Here is a 16,515-nt window from a genome sequence, read left to right as displayed (position 1 = left end):
ATCTAACCAGGGTAATAATATAAATATAGACATAAGCACATTACATGTACTGTACTTTAAGGTAAAGTAGTTGTTTCCTGCCATTAAGAACAACAAATGGAAATGCTATTAGCAAAGGTAATATTTGGAGACTTGTCATACATACAATCAAGACCAGTTTAATTGCAGGGTATATTACAACAGCACATTGTGAGTCCCAGGTGGCAAGTGGCTTTCCAAGTAGATCAGCAATGACATGAGAAACCAGTGCAAAATGATTTTGATGTAGGAGTAAAACTAAAAGATGCAACATTTTGTGACTAATGACAAATTCTGTAGGTGTGTTCCCTGTATTGCAACATTGCAATTTAAATGGTCCATTCTTTTATACCGACTACTGTAATATGACCAAACATAGTGTGATTTTGAAATATAAAAATGCACCGATTATCATGTCCAAAAATCTGTGCTTCTTCCAAAGTGTAATGTATTTTACACAGTGAATTTAACATAAATGAGGAGACCTCTACTCATAATCAATGCATCCTTTTTATCTGTTCGTGCTCAAACATAGGGGTTGATTCACTAAAGGTCGATAAAACAAGCGCCCTTTACAGCATGCGTTAAAAATGTTATCGCTTCTTATTTTTTGGGACTTAACGCTCGATTCACTAAAAGGACAGGCGTCATAATTAAGATGCAATGTTTTTTGCGTTATTTAACTTGCGATGAGTGTTTTTCTTGCGTTAATTCCCGTCGCGTGCATTATTTCCCGCTGCGCACAATATATTTCGCACAATTTTACACACGTAACCATTACTTTCGGAAAACTACTGTTCTGAAAATGACCATTTCCCTGAAAACTGGAGGATGCATCACTCTAGGGCCAACACATACTTGAAAAAATCCCACTGCAAAGTCCATGTTGTGTTGCCAAAAGCTCAGGAACCACAATTTTCTTTAAGTACCGCCTACCAAGTAGGTGTTAATCTTCGCACAGACTAATGCGATATTTAGCGCGTTTAACGCTTCATATGTGTTTGTGACTCATGCGTTAGTATTATTTCTATGCGAGAATTAACGCAATGCGAGGTAATGCGTTTTTTTGCGCATGCGATATGCGTATTAACACATGCGTAATGACTTTGATGAACCGGGACTTAATTATCACATGCTTTTTAATGAAGAAAGCATGCGATAAGTGTTATCGACCTTTAGTGAATCGGCCCCATAGTGTCTATAATTTTTCTTTGGATAAGTATCCCCTTACTACTAGAGGTATTGGACCTGTTACCCAGAATGTATGGGATCTGGGGCTTTCCGGATAAGGGGTCTTTCCATAATGAGAGAGAGAGAGAAAAAGGGAGAAAAAGGGAGAGAGACACACACACACTAAGACAAGAAACTGACAAAAGAGAACAGGGAAAAAGTCACGGAAAATTTTCGAAACCTTTACATTTTTCGTATTGTCGCACAAAAGCCAGTGTCAAAAATCTGAAAACCAAAGCAAAGAAAAATCTTTCAGGGAAGGTAAGGGACATCTGTCACTGACTTTTACATGATCTTGACAAATTTTAGATGGAGTATTTATGGATTCCGAATTGTCTCAGTTTTGTCACATCTTGAAAGAGTCAGAACATTTTTTTCGGTGACTTTGAGCACTAAAAAAAATGGATGGGAAAAAAAATTTGACCATTAGTAAATGGCCCCCTAAGTCTTCTTTGAAAACAACTGAAATTCTCTATACTGCACTTATTTTAAAATATGGGCACTAACAAATTTTCAGGCAGGACCAAGACCTACAGGGGGTCAAGTCCAAGAAAGGTGAACATATAACAAGATGAGAAATTTAAGACTGGGTATATTTGCCAAAGAGTGAGATCCCACTGCTCCCTATTTATTTCTATTGGATTTTTAAAGATGTATATCTCAAAAGGGTAACCTCTCACTTGTACCCTGATAAATCTGCCCTCCAAAATCCAACAGAAATAAAAAAAAAGGAGTTAAAGGAGAACTATAGTTTCATCTCACTCTTTAAAATATAACCCATGACAAAAAATGTGTTACATGGGGATCTTGCTGATCAAAAATTAGCCCACAAAAGCACACAAAGCCAAACAAAACACTAGGGGGCCCATTTATCAAAGTACGATTGGAATACGAATTGGGTATGATTACAAAAAATTCATATTTTTTCTAACTTTTAGAACTGTGCGTATTTTCTACAATATTTTTGTTAATTTCCGCAACTTTTTCATACTTCACGACAGTTTGTGCAACAAAATCGTATTTGTCACAACAAGTATGAAAGTTTCGTAATTCATTCAAGCTTCGGTATCGTTACTTTCCTTAGGCCAGGTTGGAGCTGCAGAGTGCCATTGAGTCCTATGGGAGACTTTCCTTGGGCCAGGTTGGAGCTGCAGAGTGCCATTGAGCCCTATGGGAGACTTTCCTTGGGCCAGGGTGGAGCTGCAGAGTGCCATTGAGTCCTATGGGAGGCTTCCAAAATCATGCACTGAAGGTTCAAAGTCTGAAAGTTTTTCGCACCGTTTACGATCGTTTGGATACGAAAATTTCGGATCGTACCACAATATTTTCGGAACGTAACAATACAAATTTTCCTAACATTTACGCACATCAGAAATTATTGTTAAGAATACATATTGTCTGAATCTGGCCCTAGGTGAATCAGAAATGAAGTCCTTAGAACTATAATAACTACTTCTTGTTCTTATTACTGAATTGTAATAGAGGATGGTAAACTGGCCATACATACCTCCGAACTTACTGCTCGATATTTATCAAAGTTTGGTGGAACAATTTTGAGTGTGGGACACAACTTCTTGGCAATAAATCCTGGCATTGCAGCTCTTACACCAAACCTCCTTGCAAGATAGTTTGAGGTAGACTACATAAACAAAACAAAAGACATAATGTTGTAAAACAATGTATAGACATTTAAATCTTATTAGCAATATTTTAAATATTGCTTTCCTCAATTTAGTTTATTTTCATTTACCATTCTGTCAGCCATATTCTTCTCTATTCCTGTTTATTTTATTGCCCTTCCTTTAGAACATTTAAACAATAATATTTGTTTTAGCACACCTCTCTTCTATCCCTGTCTGTTGTCATCTGACTTTTGGCTGCCTTCTGTTCCGCTCTTTAACGTATTGATGCGTTTGCTCTTTTCTCACCTTACTTTTCTTCAGTTGTTTTTGTGTTCCCATTTATTAGCCATTGTTATGTCCTTCAATTACTTCTTCACTTGTGCTCTTTTTTTGCCCTTTTTTTACAACAAGGCAGCCCAACTATATTGTGTTTGCTGGCATTCTTGCCGATAAAAGGCAGTACAGTTAAGGAAGATCTTTGAACAGTTTCTTTTAATATGCGTCCACCAGATTGTTAGGGTTATATGGCAAAAACTGTCTGCCACTATTGCGCTTGGGCAATAGTCCTCTGACTACTTCCCACTGCTTTGAGTTTAACAAGGATTGTGTATAATTGATGAGACACAGATTAATTTAGAAAGCTTTCAGTTAAAGTGCCGGAACGTTTAAGCCAAAATTAGCAAATTACTAATTGTTCTCCTGCTTGATTCAGTTTTTAAGCAACTGCTGAAGAATCTGGGAAAGTACTGGCCAATTTTACTCATTGTGTGTGCAGCCAAAATGGTCAGTGATCTGCAGGTTTAGCTATAGGGCTTAACAGGCAACTTGGCCCATATGCACCCAGCTTTACAAGTTTTAGTCTGCTCAAACTTATATACGGTAATTACGAAGCTTGTGATTTGTAACTAACACAATAATGCCACATAATGCAAGGCTCTCGGTTTTATTCTGAAGCTCCTATTAGATCTAAACTCTGATGGATGCACCCAGAAGCCAATTTAGCCAAAAAGAATGATGACTGTTTGCACAGTAACGGCCCTCAGACCTTGTGTCTTGTAATTGGTTTCCATCTGTATGTCATAATGTTTGTATTATCCCCCAGTTCACTGTATAAAATCGAGAAATATGTTGGCCCTTTCTAAATAAAAAGGGCCATTTTTTTCTAAATAAATTAATCGCTCACAAGTGGTCAAAATGAACAAGTAAACTTCAGTATATATACCCCATAATCAATTAAAGAGAACAGATAACTAAGTGCAATATACGGTTCCACTACATTGTAGCTGAAGCACTGGAAGCAGCTCTCCTCCTTAACTGATTTGTTTTCTTTATAAATATATTTATTAATCCCAAAGTATCCACATTTACACCTTAGCCACTGAAACCAAAGAAAAATGCAATTACAACAGTTTAAAAGACAAAAGACATTTCTGTCTCTTACCAGCATGCTATTTGAGCCAACAGCCATTGGCTTGTCTTTCAGCTCTGGGCTGTCTCGCATTTCTACAGCTGCATAAAATGCATCCATATCAACATGGACAATAATACGGCTTAAATCACGGTTCCTTTCAAGTTCCAAGGCAAGTCTATCCACCTGTCAAATTCAGAATAGGATCATTGTTATTAACACCCCACATATTGCATATGTAATCTTAACAATATGTTATTGGATTATACTATTGAATACATTATAAATACATAAAAAAACATAACTGCCATGCTATAGATTTTTTGTCTCTAAACCAGATGTTTGTCTGATGGAGAGAAAGAGGCAGATGAAATACCATTCCACTGTCGGCAGACAATAGCATGGAGTGGCCTAGCAAGAGGAAAAGGTTATAGTTAACAGTCATAAGGATTATTAGTGGCAAACAGTGATCTTTATAGATTCCAATACAAATAAAATTTTACATGCAACTTAATCAGTCAGTTTGCTCTGATTTCATGTGTGGCTCAATTTAGTTTTCCCAATAAATGAATACTGTACTGTTATAACAATAGAGGAAGACTGTGGTAGCTTTAGGCCAGAGTAAAGGACTAAAAAGGCTAAAAGTCCAAAGTGAGTCAGCAGCATGTGCAATTTAAGTAAAACAAGCAAGAGAAAAATCCATGGTTAGACCCCTTATTATACATTAACTGCCAGGGTCGGACTGGGCCGCCGGGACACCGGGAAAAATCCCGGTGGGCCCCGGCTCTAAGGGGCCCCGGTGGCCCAGAGCTGACCCTTGCCGGTGCTCCCCCTGCCCGACTGTTACTCCCCTGATGCGTTAAATGTATGTGCTCGGGGGAGGACATCGGGTGGGGCCTTCACACCCCAGTCCGACCCTGTTAACAGCTACGTATATTCATTAGACAACTACAAAAAGACAATAAAAATTAAAGTATCAGGCCTAATTAAGTAGCACAGACAGAAAAAACAGCTAAAATACAGGGAGGAACGCATTTAAAATATAATGTATTGTTGCCCTGCACTGGTAAAAAAATGTGTGTTTGCTTTAGAAAGACTACTATAAGTTTATATAGACAAGCTGCTTTGTACCCATGGGGGTAGCCATTCAAAGCTTAAAAGGGAGAAAAGGCACAGGTTATCTAGCAGATAACAGACAAACTCTGAGAATACAATGGAATTCTATACAGATCATCTGGTATCTATGTAAACTGTGCCATTTAGCCCTGTCTCTACTTGAATGGCATGCCAATACAGCAAAATATTTATATAAACTATAGTAGTCTACACATCATTTTTACCAGTGCTGGGTAACAGTAGATTAAATGTTACTTTTAAACACTTTTATTCTTTGGTGTCATTGTGCCTTTAAAATGTGTGTGAGATGAGCCGATTCTTACAAGGGGGGTGCATGGCATATACTGCTCAGTGACAAAGAAGATCAGGAAAAAAGGTTAGGTGGCTAGTCTAAACCTTAATAACAGAAATAGAAAGTATGACCTGCTTATAAGCAATGTGAAATACAAATCTGCCCGGGGAGTCTTCGTTTCACATTAACATCAGGAGGAGATGCCGTGGTTCCTCTGATACTTGTCATTGCTTTGTAACTACACCTGGCAAAGGGCAGCTGCTGCTCCTCAAAGACATAGCCAAAGATAATGCCAAGTTGTTTTTATACTAAGCAAACAGATTACCTCATTAGACTTGTTTTATACATTTCATGCATTCCAGGACAAGCGCATGATGTCCAACAGTCTCATGCTTTGCTTAGAAAAGCTCCTGACACAGGCATGACCACAAACTGATGACTGCCCATTAAAAATCTTTAAGAAGGTTGAGTGAGATCCAAAATAAGCCCTTCAGCTTTAACTTTAATATTATTGTGCAAAAAGCTGGTCATTTAAGGAAACCACATAGAAAGCCATTGTCCCAAATTCCTATTGACACCCTTTATGCCACATAATTACAAGGTTTGTTCCAAAACAAATAACAAAGGGTTTAAAGTGTTGGGTAAAATAACAAAATGTATTACTTCTAGTACATTCCATATTACAGGACACAACAAGCATTTCTTGTAGCAACCTAGTTTGTTACTTTCTCACATATATAACGTTTAAATATAGAAGGGATGCTGTCTCCCATCTCTCATCAACTTATGTGCTACTGTGCAAAACAATTTTAAGGGCCTGCAGAAATTTATATTAACTATTTAATATTAAAATAATAGCCTCTATAAATGAAAGTGAAAGTACAGGCATGGGACCTGTTATCCAGAATGCTTGAAACCTGGGGTCTTCTGGATAGGGGATCTCTCTGTAATTTGGCTCTGCATACTTTGAGTCTACCAAAAATTAATTTAAACATTAAATAAACCCAATAGAACTATTTTGCCTTCAATAAGGATAAATTATATCTTTGTTGGGATCAAATACAAAGTTTTATTGTTACAGAGGAAATCATTCCTAAAAATTAGAATTATTTGTTTAAAATGGAGTCTATAGGAGATGGCTTTCTGGATAATGGGTTTCCGGATACAGGTTCCTATACCTGTATAAAAAGTATGTTAAGTATGGAAGACAGGGTAAACCTTTTGTGTCTTTACCATCTTTCTGGATTGCCAAATGGACAGATAATTGACCAATTTAAAATCATGTAGTGGGTGAAATTGGCTGATAAAACACCCCTTCAATACTTTGGTGGTCACCCGGGGGGGGGCAGAGAGAACAGCAGAATTCAAATTTTTAAAAGGTTTAACAGAACTGCAAGAACTACAAAAAAAAAGTATTTGGACAGCTTTTTAAATGGAGCAATATAGAAGAATTAAAATAGAATACAGAATAGAACTCATCATATTACTAAAGCCCCACTCAAATCATCAGTGGGTTAATAGAGTGCATACCCACTATCAAATGCCATGAATCCAGGAATTAAGATAAGAAATTAAACAGCAGAAAAAAAGGCCATTTATCTTTAAAGATAGGTGATCAATAGCAGGTAAAACACAGTATACGGTGGTGCTTGAAGGCTCTGTGTTTAATAGCATTTTAATTTCTAGAACCCTAGAGCTCCAGAATTAAACAGCAGATAATTAGAACCACAAAGGGCTCCAGGACTAAAGGTGGCCATACACCTTCAGATCCGCTCGCTTGGCGATGTCGCCAAGCGAGCGGATCTTCTCCCAATATCCCCCACCTATAGGTTGGCGATATCTGGCGAATCCAGGCTAATTCGTCCTTTGGCCCTGGGGCCAAACGATCGAATTAAAACGACGGTCCCCGATTCGACTACATTTTTTAACCTGTCCGATCGATATCTGGCTGATTTCAGGTCAGATATCGGTCGGGCAGGCCCATTGTTGGTACCCCTACATGGGCCGATTAGCTGCTGAATCTGTCTAAGGGACCGATAATGGCAGCTAGAATCGGCCCGTGTATGGCCACCATATACAGACCTATAGAAAGTAATTGTGCTACCACAACAGTCTTTATTGTGACTCACAGGCCTTAAATGTAAAAGTGATCCAATCAACTTGACATCAATTTGACCACACACACTTGAAAAAATCCAGATGTACATGTATTTGCTATGAAAATATAGGAAAGATACAAAATCTTGTGGAATGACTGCTAAATATGGTACATGGCCCAACCAGTTGGTATGCTCAGAAAAACACCCCCCAAATTTAAAATGACCAGTGTCATTACGTTCATAACGGCAAGACTGGGCCCAGGGAATTTTAAACAGAGACTACAGCCATTGTTGATGTTGAAGAATCTTTATCATGGACCAGCTTAGCAAACAATAGCTGAGTTTATAGGCCTATTTTATGGGACACTCTCAAGAGTCAAAAAAAATATGTAAACAATTGTATTTTGCAATCTTCTTGTGTTGTTAAAAAAAAAGTGAATTCTAAACAGGCAAAAATAATACATTATCATGCCACACAAATATTTGACTGCCAGAGTCCTCTCTATTAGAAGTGTAGTGATTAAAATACTGGATGTGAAATAGTAATTCCCAAGCACTATTCACCTCATTCTTGTTTCTAAAAGGTAAATCGAGGCAAGCACCGTTGTGCTAATGCACTTTTACCTTTTGCAATCCAGCAGCGCTTTGTTCTATTGCCACTTAGAGCAGCAGTTACACTAAAAAGTTAAACATTTTATTTGCATTTGGTTGTTTGTACTTGGAAGTCTGATAGCGAAGAACATATGTACAAAAAGAAGAAAATAAATTCTGTATTTCTATTTAATAGAGGACTCAGTGCAGCTATTCTGTGAGTGCTTTTGGCTGTATTTACATAGACCTTTCTGATAAAGCTTACTTAGTTTTTACATTTCCTTCTACTTTAAGTTATGCTCGTACTTTTAGGTGAGCATTTTTAAGAAAAAAATGTCATCCAAGGAAACTGGATCCCAGAGGTGACGTGTTCAGACGCACTAAGCGGATATATAGGCACTGAGACACAAAACTATGCATTTTTGTGTTTGTAAGTGCAGAGGAACAGATGAGTGGATGGGAGTGCATTGGCTTCTCTCCTCCTGTGGGGAAAATGCAGGTGGAGATAAGCTAAGCCTGCACCTCATGTGCCCTTAGCCTTATAATTAGGAAGGAATTGTCAGGAAGTCTTAGCTATTTCTGATGCGTCAGAAAACAAGGTAGCACTATTAAAGTTTCCGTAAAAATTAAATGATAATAAAGTAGGGATATATGCATGATAATAGTAAAAAGTATAAAGTGCCTTAATATGATTTCCAAATTAGTAAGTAGCCCTGGAAGGCTTTAGACAGATCAAGGTTGTTCAGAAAAAGGCCCACAGGCCAAGTTTAGACCTCCAAGAAATTGATATGCCCCTCAGCCTACCCAATGACCATGGGGACTCTTTTGCATCATATTATTATTTGATTACAAAAAGACCCAGTAAAGTGGATAATTAATTCAATATATATCAAAATTGTAAATCAGTGTGACAGATGTAAAAATACCTGAATCTGAGCTTTCTTTATTTGTTGGTCTGTCAGCTGAGATTTTTGTTGCATCAGCTTTTCAATACGCTGATTAACTTGCTGGTCTTTCTTCAGTTCGTTGTCATAAAATCTTGAGCCCTGTAGTGTAGTGATACTCTCATTAGGTTAGCATGCATAAGGCTTAATATGATCTATAACGTGCTATTCCATTCCAAAAATATTGGTGCTTGGTTTCCTGGTGTAGTTATTCTTCCTAAAGATCACCCTGCTCAACAGCACAGAGATTGCCAGAGAATTTCTTTACTGCACTGGCCCAGGATGACAGAGAGGATCATTGGTAAGAACAAAACAGAAAAGGAGTTGGAACTATCTGCAGAACCTACCAGGTTTGCAATAAGAATGACTGAGTGTTCCCTAACAAACCGACGCCACCAGCTTAAAAATAAGATTTTATGGGTAGCAAGAAACATATCTATACTTACAGTATGTATCTTTACAAACCTAAGCATCCATTTATACTTATATAGTAGCGTTATCAGGAAGACAGTTGTGCCTGTAAAGGAAACCTGTGAATCTTGGTAAAGACACAATTAAAACAACATATTTATAGTTCTTCCACTTACTTTGGTTGCATCCATTATGATCTTATTGATTTTTTCCTTATCCAGCCCTTCCATCCCAGCTTTGTTGTCATTGAGACCCATCCTAAACTGAAAGGCTTCCTTGCTGGGAGCAAGCGCTGCTTCTTGCTTGTTATCCATTTTGCAGATTTGTAGCTCATAACCTGGAATCAGAGTTGCAATAAATATGAGACGGTCCTCTCTTTCATGATATTATTTCAAATATCATTTTAAAATTCTAACATATTAAATACTTTATTTTTAGTTAGATGTACCTCTTAGATTACTTAGCAAGCTGTTTTATTACAATATAAACTTCAAATATGGGATCTGTTATGCAGAAAGCTCCAATTTACTGAAAATCCATCTCCCACAGTTCATTTTAATTAAATAAATCAGAATTTTAAAACATATTTCCCTTTTTTTATAACAATACAGTACATTGTACTTGATTCAAAATAAGATATAATTAATCATTATTGGGGAAAAACAATGCAGTTGGGTTTATTTCGTGCTTAAATGATTTCCAGCAGGCTTAAATTATGGAGGTTCAAATTAACAAAAGACCCATTTTCCAGAAAACCAAAGGTCCCAAGCATTCTGAGGAACTTTTCTCTTCCCCAGTTCATAACTTGTATTACCAAAAACTTCAATAAACATAGAATTGCTAACAATAGGACATTAAGAGAAAAACCAGCAGAGCACTAATTCGAAACAGAGATTATATTCATTTTAAACTAAGAGGCAAATGGGCATCATTTCCCTGAACATCATTATGCAGCATTTGCATTCAAATCCCCATATAGCTGTTTGTGGTTCCCCTTTGGTAACAAAGCATTGCATTTGCTTTTAATGTACATGAAACAAAGTTCAAGCACTGCTAAAACCCTGCAATGCTAATGTGATGCTTCACAGCACAAACGGTATGAGCTGCAGGCAACACATTGCCAAATGGAGAAAAAGGCAACGGAGCAGGTTTCCATCTAATCAAGGTACAAAAAAGGAAGAGGAAGCTTGTTGGCAGAAAACATAAAAATTACATTTAAAAGAAAAGAATTTTACTCTTTAACTTTCATTTTTAAAAAAAGTTCTTAATTAAATAGTAAGAAAACGTGGGCACATAAAAATGAGGTCTCTACAGAGTATGGCAAGTACGCGCAGCAGTGCACACACCTGCAGCAAATTAAACTGAAAGGGTGTAAACTTTTTTTTTTTTGCCCAGTAAAAGAAAGAAAATTCTAAGTAACTTTCCCAAAGTTAGTTGTAAAATTTGCAATTGCTGTTTTTAGACTGTAAGCTCTGTCTCTTGGTTTTCTCTGCACTGCTGGTTCTGACTATTGCACAAGCTGGTTGATTAACAGATCTATGAACAATCATGCAACACATTCTGGAAAACAAAGTAATTTATAGAGGGAATTTGATTTCTGCTATGTTGTTTGAAGGGTCAGAATATTGATTCAACTTTTAATAACTTTTAATAACTTTTACATGAATGTAATAATGGAAAGTTGCCTATAATTACATTTTCTTTCATTTTGCAACATTTTACTTTTGGGTTTACATCCTGTTGTTAAAGTATTTTTTCCAGCTCTAAACAGCACAATTCAGTATCTGTCTTTATAAAGTGTTTATAGAAAGAATATACAGTAAATGCAGTGAGGAAACTGGTATTCACAACTTATTTCAATAGAAAAAGGGATGTGGCCATGTGTGTTAGATGCTTTAATGTATTTTCAGTTTAAAATACAACTTTCTAACTGGTGCAACCAAGACAACATGGATACATAACTCACCCCTTTAGATTGAGTGTGACCGACCTGCCATAACTAAACACAGTCACCTATATAGCGACAACTGCAATGCCTAGTGATACCATCCTTGCTGGTATTGACCTGAACTTGACTTGACACCATTCCAATGTCAGTATATCAAACACTGTTTTGTATTTTATTGTCCTGTGATGTTGTAAAATCAATAAAAAATTACCTTTAAAAAAAATACAACTTTCTTTGGTGGTAATAAAGTAGGGAAGCACTAAATTCAGGCTTCAGCTGAATCCAAATCCTACAAAAAAAATCGGGTTTAACCGAGTTATGAACCAAATCTTAAGCTGGCCATACACATAGTGATAAAATCATACAAAACCTAGTTTTGCATGATTTTGGGACCATGTGCGGACTCCAAATTTTCTTCCCGCTAGTTTTCGTACCAAAGCGATCATTCTTTTAGTCAATCGGTCAGGTTAGAAACTTCCAGCTAACGAAAAAATCTATGCATGTATTGTGTATCGGACGATATCCTTGGGGAACCTACAATGGAAGTCCATTTCGTACGATTGGTGTCTGACAACTATTTCATGTTCAGAACATCCTCCTATTTTTATTTTAAAGGGGACATGTCACCCAGACATAAAAAGCTATCTAATCAAGGTCCTTTTTAAGTTAAACATGAAACACAAATTATTTTTTTATAACACATTCATACCCATTATAAAGGCATTTTTAAAATCCCAGATGTTAAACATATATTGCCTGCTCCGCCTCTATGCCTTAGGGGGGCAGACAATAACTTTAGCTTTTTTTCAGCACTTCCTAGATGCAGTGCACATCTCACATTTCCCCTCCCTCCTCATCATCATCTAATTGTGTAGCCAGTGTATGGGTATGGGCATCTGGTCCCCCATTTAGGCACATAAACAAGATTTCTGCATGATAAATAGCTTGCCTTACTAAAAGTTCCCACAAAATGGCAGCTGCCTGCTTGCTGTGATTGAATAATTCCAAGACTGAAAGAAACAAGATTTATATAATTTAGTGTAAGTGAAGTTTATTTTGCTCAACTAACATGACAGAAAATAATTTGGAGTTATTTCTTAGGGTGACAGTTCCCCTTTAAATGCTTTATCCTACAATTTCAGTCCGAATGTTAGTTTCAGATTGTTGCATTTAAACATATGACCAATATCTGAACGTTCCTCGGAAGAAGACTAAAATCTGAACATGTAAGGCCACCTTTAGATTCCACCTACAGTATATTGCCTTCATTTAAGACTCAAAATCCTGACTCCAAACCTTATGGGCTCTTACACACAGGCATTTCTCTCTGCATTACCCTGCAGTAGATCTCTCTGCAGGGGAACATAGGAAAAAAAACCCTACACATGGGATTGTGATTAAGTCCAGTCAAAGTGATTTTTTTTCATTCTTTCTTTTGTCTTAAGAAAAATCTATTTTTTATGAGCATGATTACTTCTCAGAGACACCAGCTGGACTAAAACCTCTGTACCTGCTAACCAGTATTTAAACCCCAGACGACTACCTGAGAATTAATCACATGGATCCACTAAGCAACAAATTGCATGCATCAGATTGAAAGCAAATGCATTGTTACAAACAATAGCTTTTCAATGGGTTGATCGAAACGCGTAGACGTTTTTGTGTAAATAAATATTTTCTTTTTTCCCAAATACCGTGAGTGCTTTCTTAAGGAGGATATGTTAAGTTGTGGTTAGCACCCGGTTTATACTTTTTTGTTTTGGTGAGTGCCGATTTTGGGACTATATATATATATATATATATATATATATATATATATATATATTATATATATATATATATATATACAGGCCATTCTAATTCTGGGATTCAACCTCAAGACCCAAGAGCCTGTACAGAATTATCCCCACTTGACTTACCTCCATTTTAATTAATATTGTCTACTGAAAAAGAGAAATGCACTGTATTAAAAAAAAATCATGGGGTTCCACCTTAAACAAAATAGGGACCCAATCTTAGGTCCCAACCCATCCCTGGTCTAAACAAAACAGAATTAATTTAACATGCAACTAAATCATGTTACATGCCCTGAAAGTGACATATTGCAGGCTGACTTTTAACGGAAGTCCCTTGAGTAGCCCTAATTCATTCAGTGTAATATTTATTTTTACTACAAAAAAAACAAGCAAAGGGCTCTGAGAATGGCTGCGTATTTCCATCCTTTTGTGACCCTGAGGGGAACATATTCTGGCCTGCTTTTCCTGCTCGGTTTCCTGACACAGCACCTAAACTATGCCTTTTCTTAGTACAGGTACCTGTAACAAGGACTTGTTATCCAGAACGCTTGAGACCTGGGGTCTTCCAGATAAGGGATCTTTGGGTCTCCATAATTAGACCTAATAGGATTGTGTTGCATCCAATTACTATTAAAACTGTCTTAGATTGGATTAAGTAAAGTATTGTCTTATTATTGCAGATAAAAAGTTCAATTTTTTGATTAAAATGGAGTCTATGGGAGGAGGCCTACTGTCATTTGGAGCGTACCTGTACTTCATTCCACAGGGATGTATTTGATTTTTGCAGCTATAGTAATAATTTCCTTTTCAAAATGTAAAAAGATTTGTAGCCAATGCACAGCTACACTGCAGGGTAAGATGTTCAAGAAGCAGAATCAGATGTCAGAATAATTGAGACAGCTCATGTGGATTTCCAGAGAAGCCCAGCAGTCAAATCTGTTAGAGTCAGCCTGGGTGCATAGTTTTGCCAAGAATGATTTCTAAGTACAGACACACAAGAAATTTAACTTATGACTTGAAAAGAAGATATTTACAGTGGTGTGAAAAACTATTTGCCCCCTTCCTGATTTCTTATTCTTTTGCATGTTTGTCACACTTAAATGTTTCTGCTCATCAAAAACCATTAACTATTAGTCAAAGATAACATAATTGAACACAAAATGCAGTTTTTAAATGAAGGTTTACGTTATTAAGGGAGAAAAAAAACTCCAAATCTACATGGCCCTGTGTGAAAAAGTGATTGCCCCCCTTGTTACAAAATAACTTAACTGTGGTTTATCAATTTCAATTTTCAATTTCAATATCAATTTCTGTAGTCACCCCCAGGCCTGATTACTGCCACACCTGTTTCAATCAAGAAATCACTTAAATAGGAGCTACCTGACACAGAGAAGTAGACCAAAAGCACCTTAAAAGCTAGACATCATGCCAAGATCCAAAGAAATTCAGGAACAAATGAGAACAAAAGTAATTGAGATCTATCAGTCTGGTAAAGGTTATAAAGCCATTTCTAAAGCTTTGGGACTCCAGCGAACCACAGTGAGAGCCATTATCCACAAATGGCAAAAACATGGAACAGTGGTGAACCTTCCCAGGAGTGGCCGGCCAACCAAAATTACCCCAAGAGCGCAGAGACAACTCATCCGAGAGGCCACAAAAGACCCCAGGACAACATCTAAAGAACTGCAGGCCTCACTTGCCTCAATTAAGGTCAGTGTTCACGACTCCACCATAAGAAAGAGACTGGGCAAAAACGGCAAAACCACTTTTAAGCAAAAAGAACATTATGGCTCGTCTCAATTTTGCTAAAAAACATCTCAATGATTGCCAAGACTTTTGAGAAAATACCTTGTGGACCGACGAGACAAAAGTTGAACTTTTTGGAAGGTGCGTGTCCCGTTACATCTGGCGTAAAAGTAACACAGCATTTCAGAAAAAGAACATCATACCAACAGTAAAATATGGTGGTGGTAGTGTGATGGTCTGGGGTTGTTTTGCTGCTTCAGGACCTGGAAGGCTTGCTGTGATAGATGGAACCATGAATTCTACTGTCTACCAAAAAATCCTGAAGGAGAATGTCCGGCCATCTGTTCGTCAACTCAAGCTGAAGCGATCTTGGGTGCTGCAGCAGGACAATGACCCAAAACACACCAGCAAATCCACCTCTGAATGGCTGAAGAAAAACAAAATGAAGACTTTGGAGTGGCCTAGTCAAAGTCCTGACCTGAATCCTATTGAGATGTTGTGGCATGACCTTAAAAAGGCGGTTCATGCTAGAAAACCCTCAAATAAAGCTGAATTACAACAATTCTGCAAAGATGAGTGGGCCAAAATTCCTCCAGAGCGCTGTAAAAGACTCGTTGCAAGTTATCGCAAACGCTTGATTGCAGTTATTGCTGCGAAGGGTGGCCCAACCAGTTATTAGGTTCAGGGGGCAATTACTTTTTCACACAGGGCCATGTAGGTTTGGATTTTTTTTCTCCCTAAATAATAAAAACCCTCATTTAAAAATTGCATTTTGTGTTTACTTGTGTTATCTTTGACTAATAGTTAAATGTGTTTGATGATCAGAAACATTTTGTGTGACAAACATGCAAAAGAATAAGAAATCAGGAAGGGGGCAAATAGTTTTTCACACCACTGTATGTTTTACAACTACATAAAATTGACTTAGTTTTGCCAAACTAGGAGGCTCAAAGCAGTGGATCAAGCCCACTTAAAGAACCAGTCAGGATGAAATTCGAAGGAGAACTGATTTGTACTGAACCTCAAATCTATTAAAGCTATAAAAGAGGTTCTTACAACAGTACTGGTTGTTAACTGGGGTTAAACCAAACCAAAAAAGTCTTAAAAACTCTTGCCTAGCCCTGCTTCTGCCTGTACAAACCACCAACTCCTAAGACCCCTTATCTAGCAAACCCCAGGTCCCAAGCATTCTGAATAACATGTCCCATACCTGTTTTGCAACTAAACATTACAAACTGATTATTCTGAGGTCACAAAGAAACTGCATGGGCGATACAAATATTATGTTTGGACC

The 16,515-nt window shown here is 37.3% G+C and overlaps 1 protein-coding gene across 1 annotated transcript in view; it reads right to left on the bottom strand.

The window, feature by feature from the left end:
- The window catches only part of polk (polymerase (DNA directed) kappa), a 59,100-nt gene that overhangs the window by 34,372 nt on the left and 8,213 nt on the right, over positions 1-16,515 (bottom strand). The window contains exons 2-5 of the mRNA XM_012967421.3: positions 9,908-10,068; positions 9,303-9,422; positions 4,312-4,464; positions 2,756-2,887 (exon numbers count right to left, since the gene is read on the bottom strand). Coding sequence (XP_012822875.2) covers positions 2,756-2,887; positions 4,312-4,464; positions 9,303-9,422; positions 9,908-10,045 — 543 coding nt within the window. The 5' untranslated portion in view covers positions 10,046-10,068. The remainder of the gene's footprint in view (positions 1-2,755; positions 2,888-4,311; positions 4,465-9,302; positions 9,423-9,907; positions 10,069-16,515) is intronic.

This window comes from Xenopus tropicalis, chromosome 1 (genome assembly GCF_000004195.4).
Source record: "Xenopus tropicalis strain Nigerian chromosome 1, UCB_Xtro_10.0, whole genome shotgun sequence".
NCBI lineage: Eukaryota > Metazoa > Chordata > Amphibia > Anura > Pipidae > Xenopus > Xenopus tropicalis.
The sequence above is the reverse complement of the archived record's forward strand: the minus strand, read 5'-3'. Positions and strand labels throughout refer to the sequence as shown.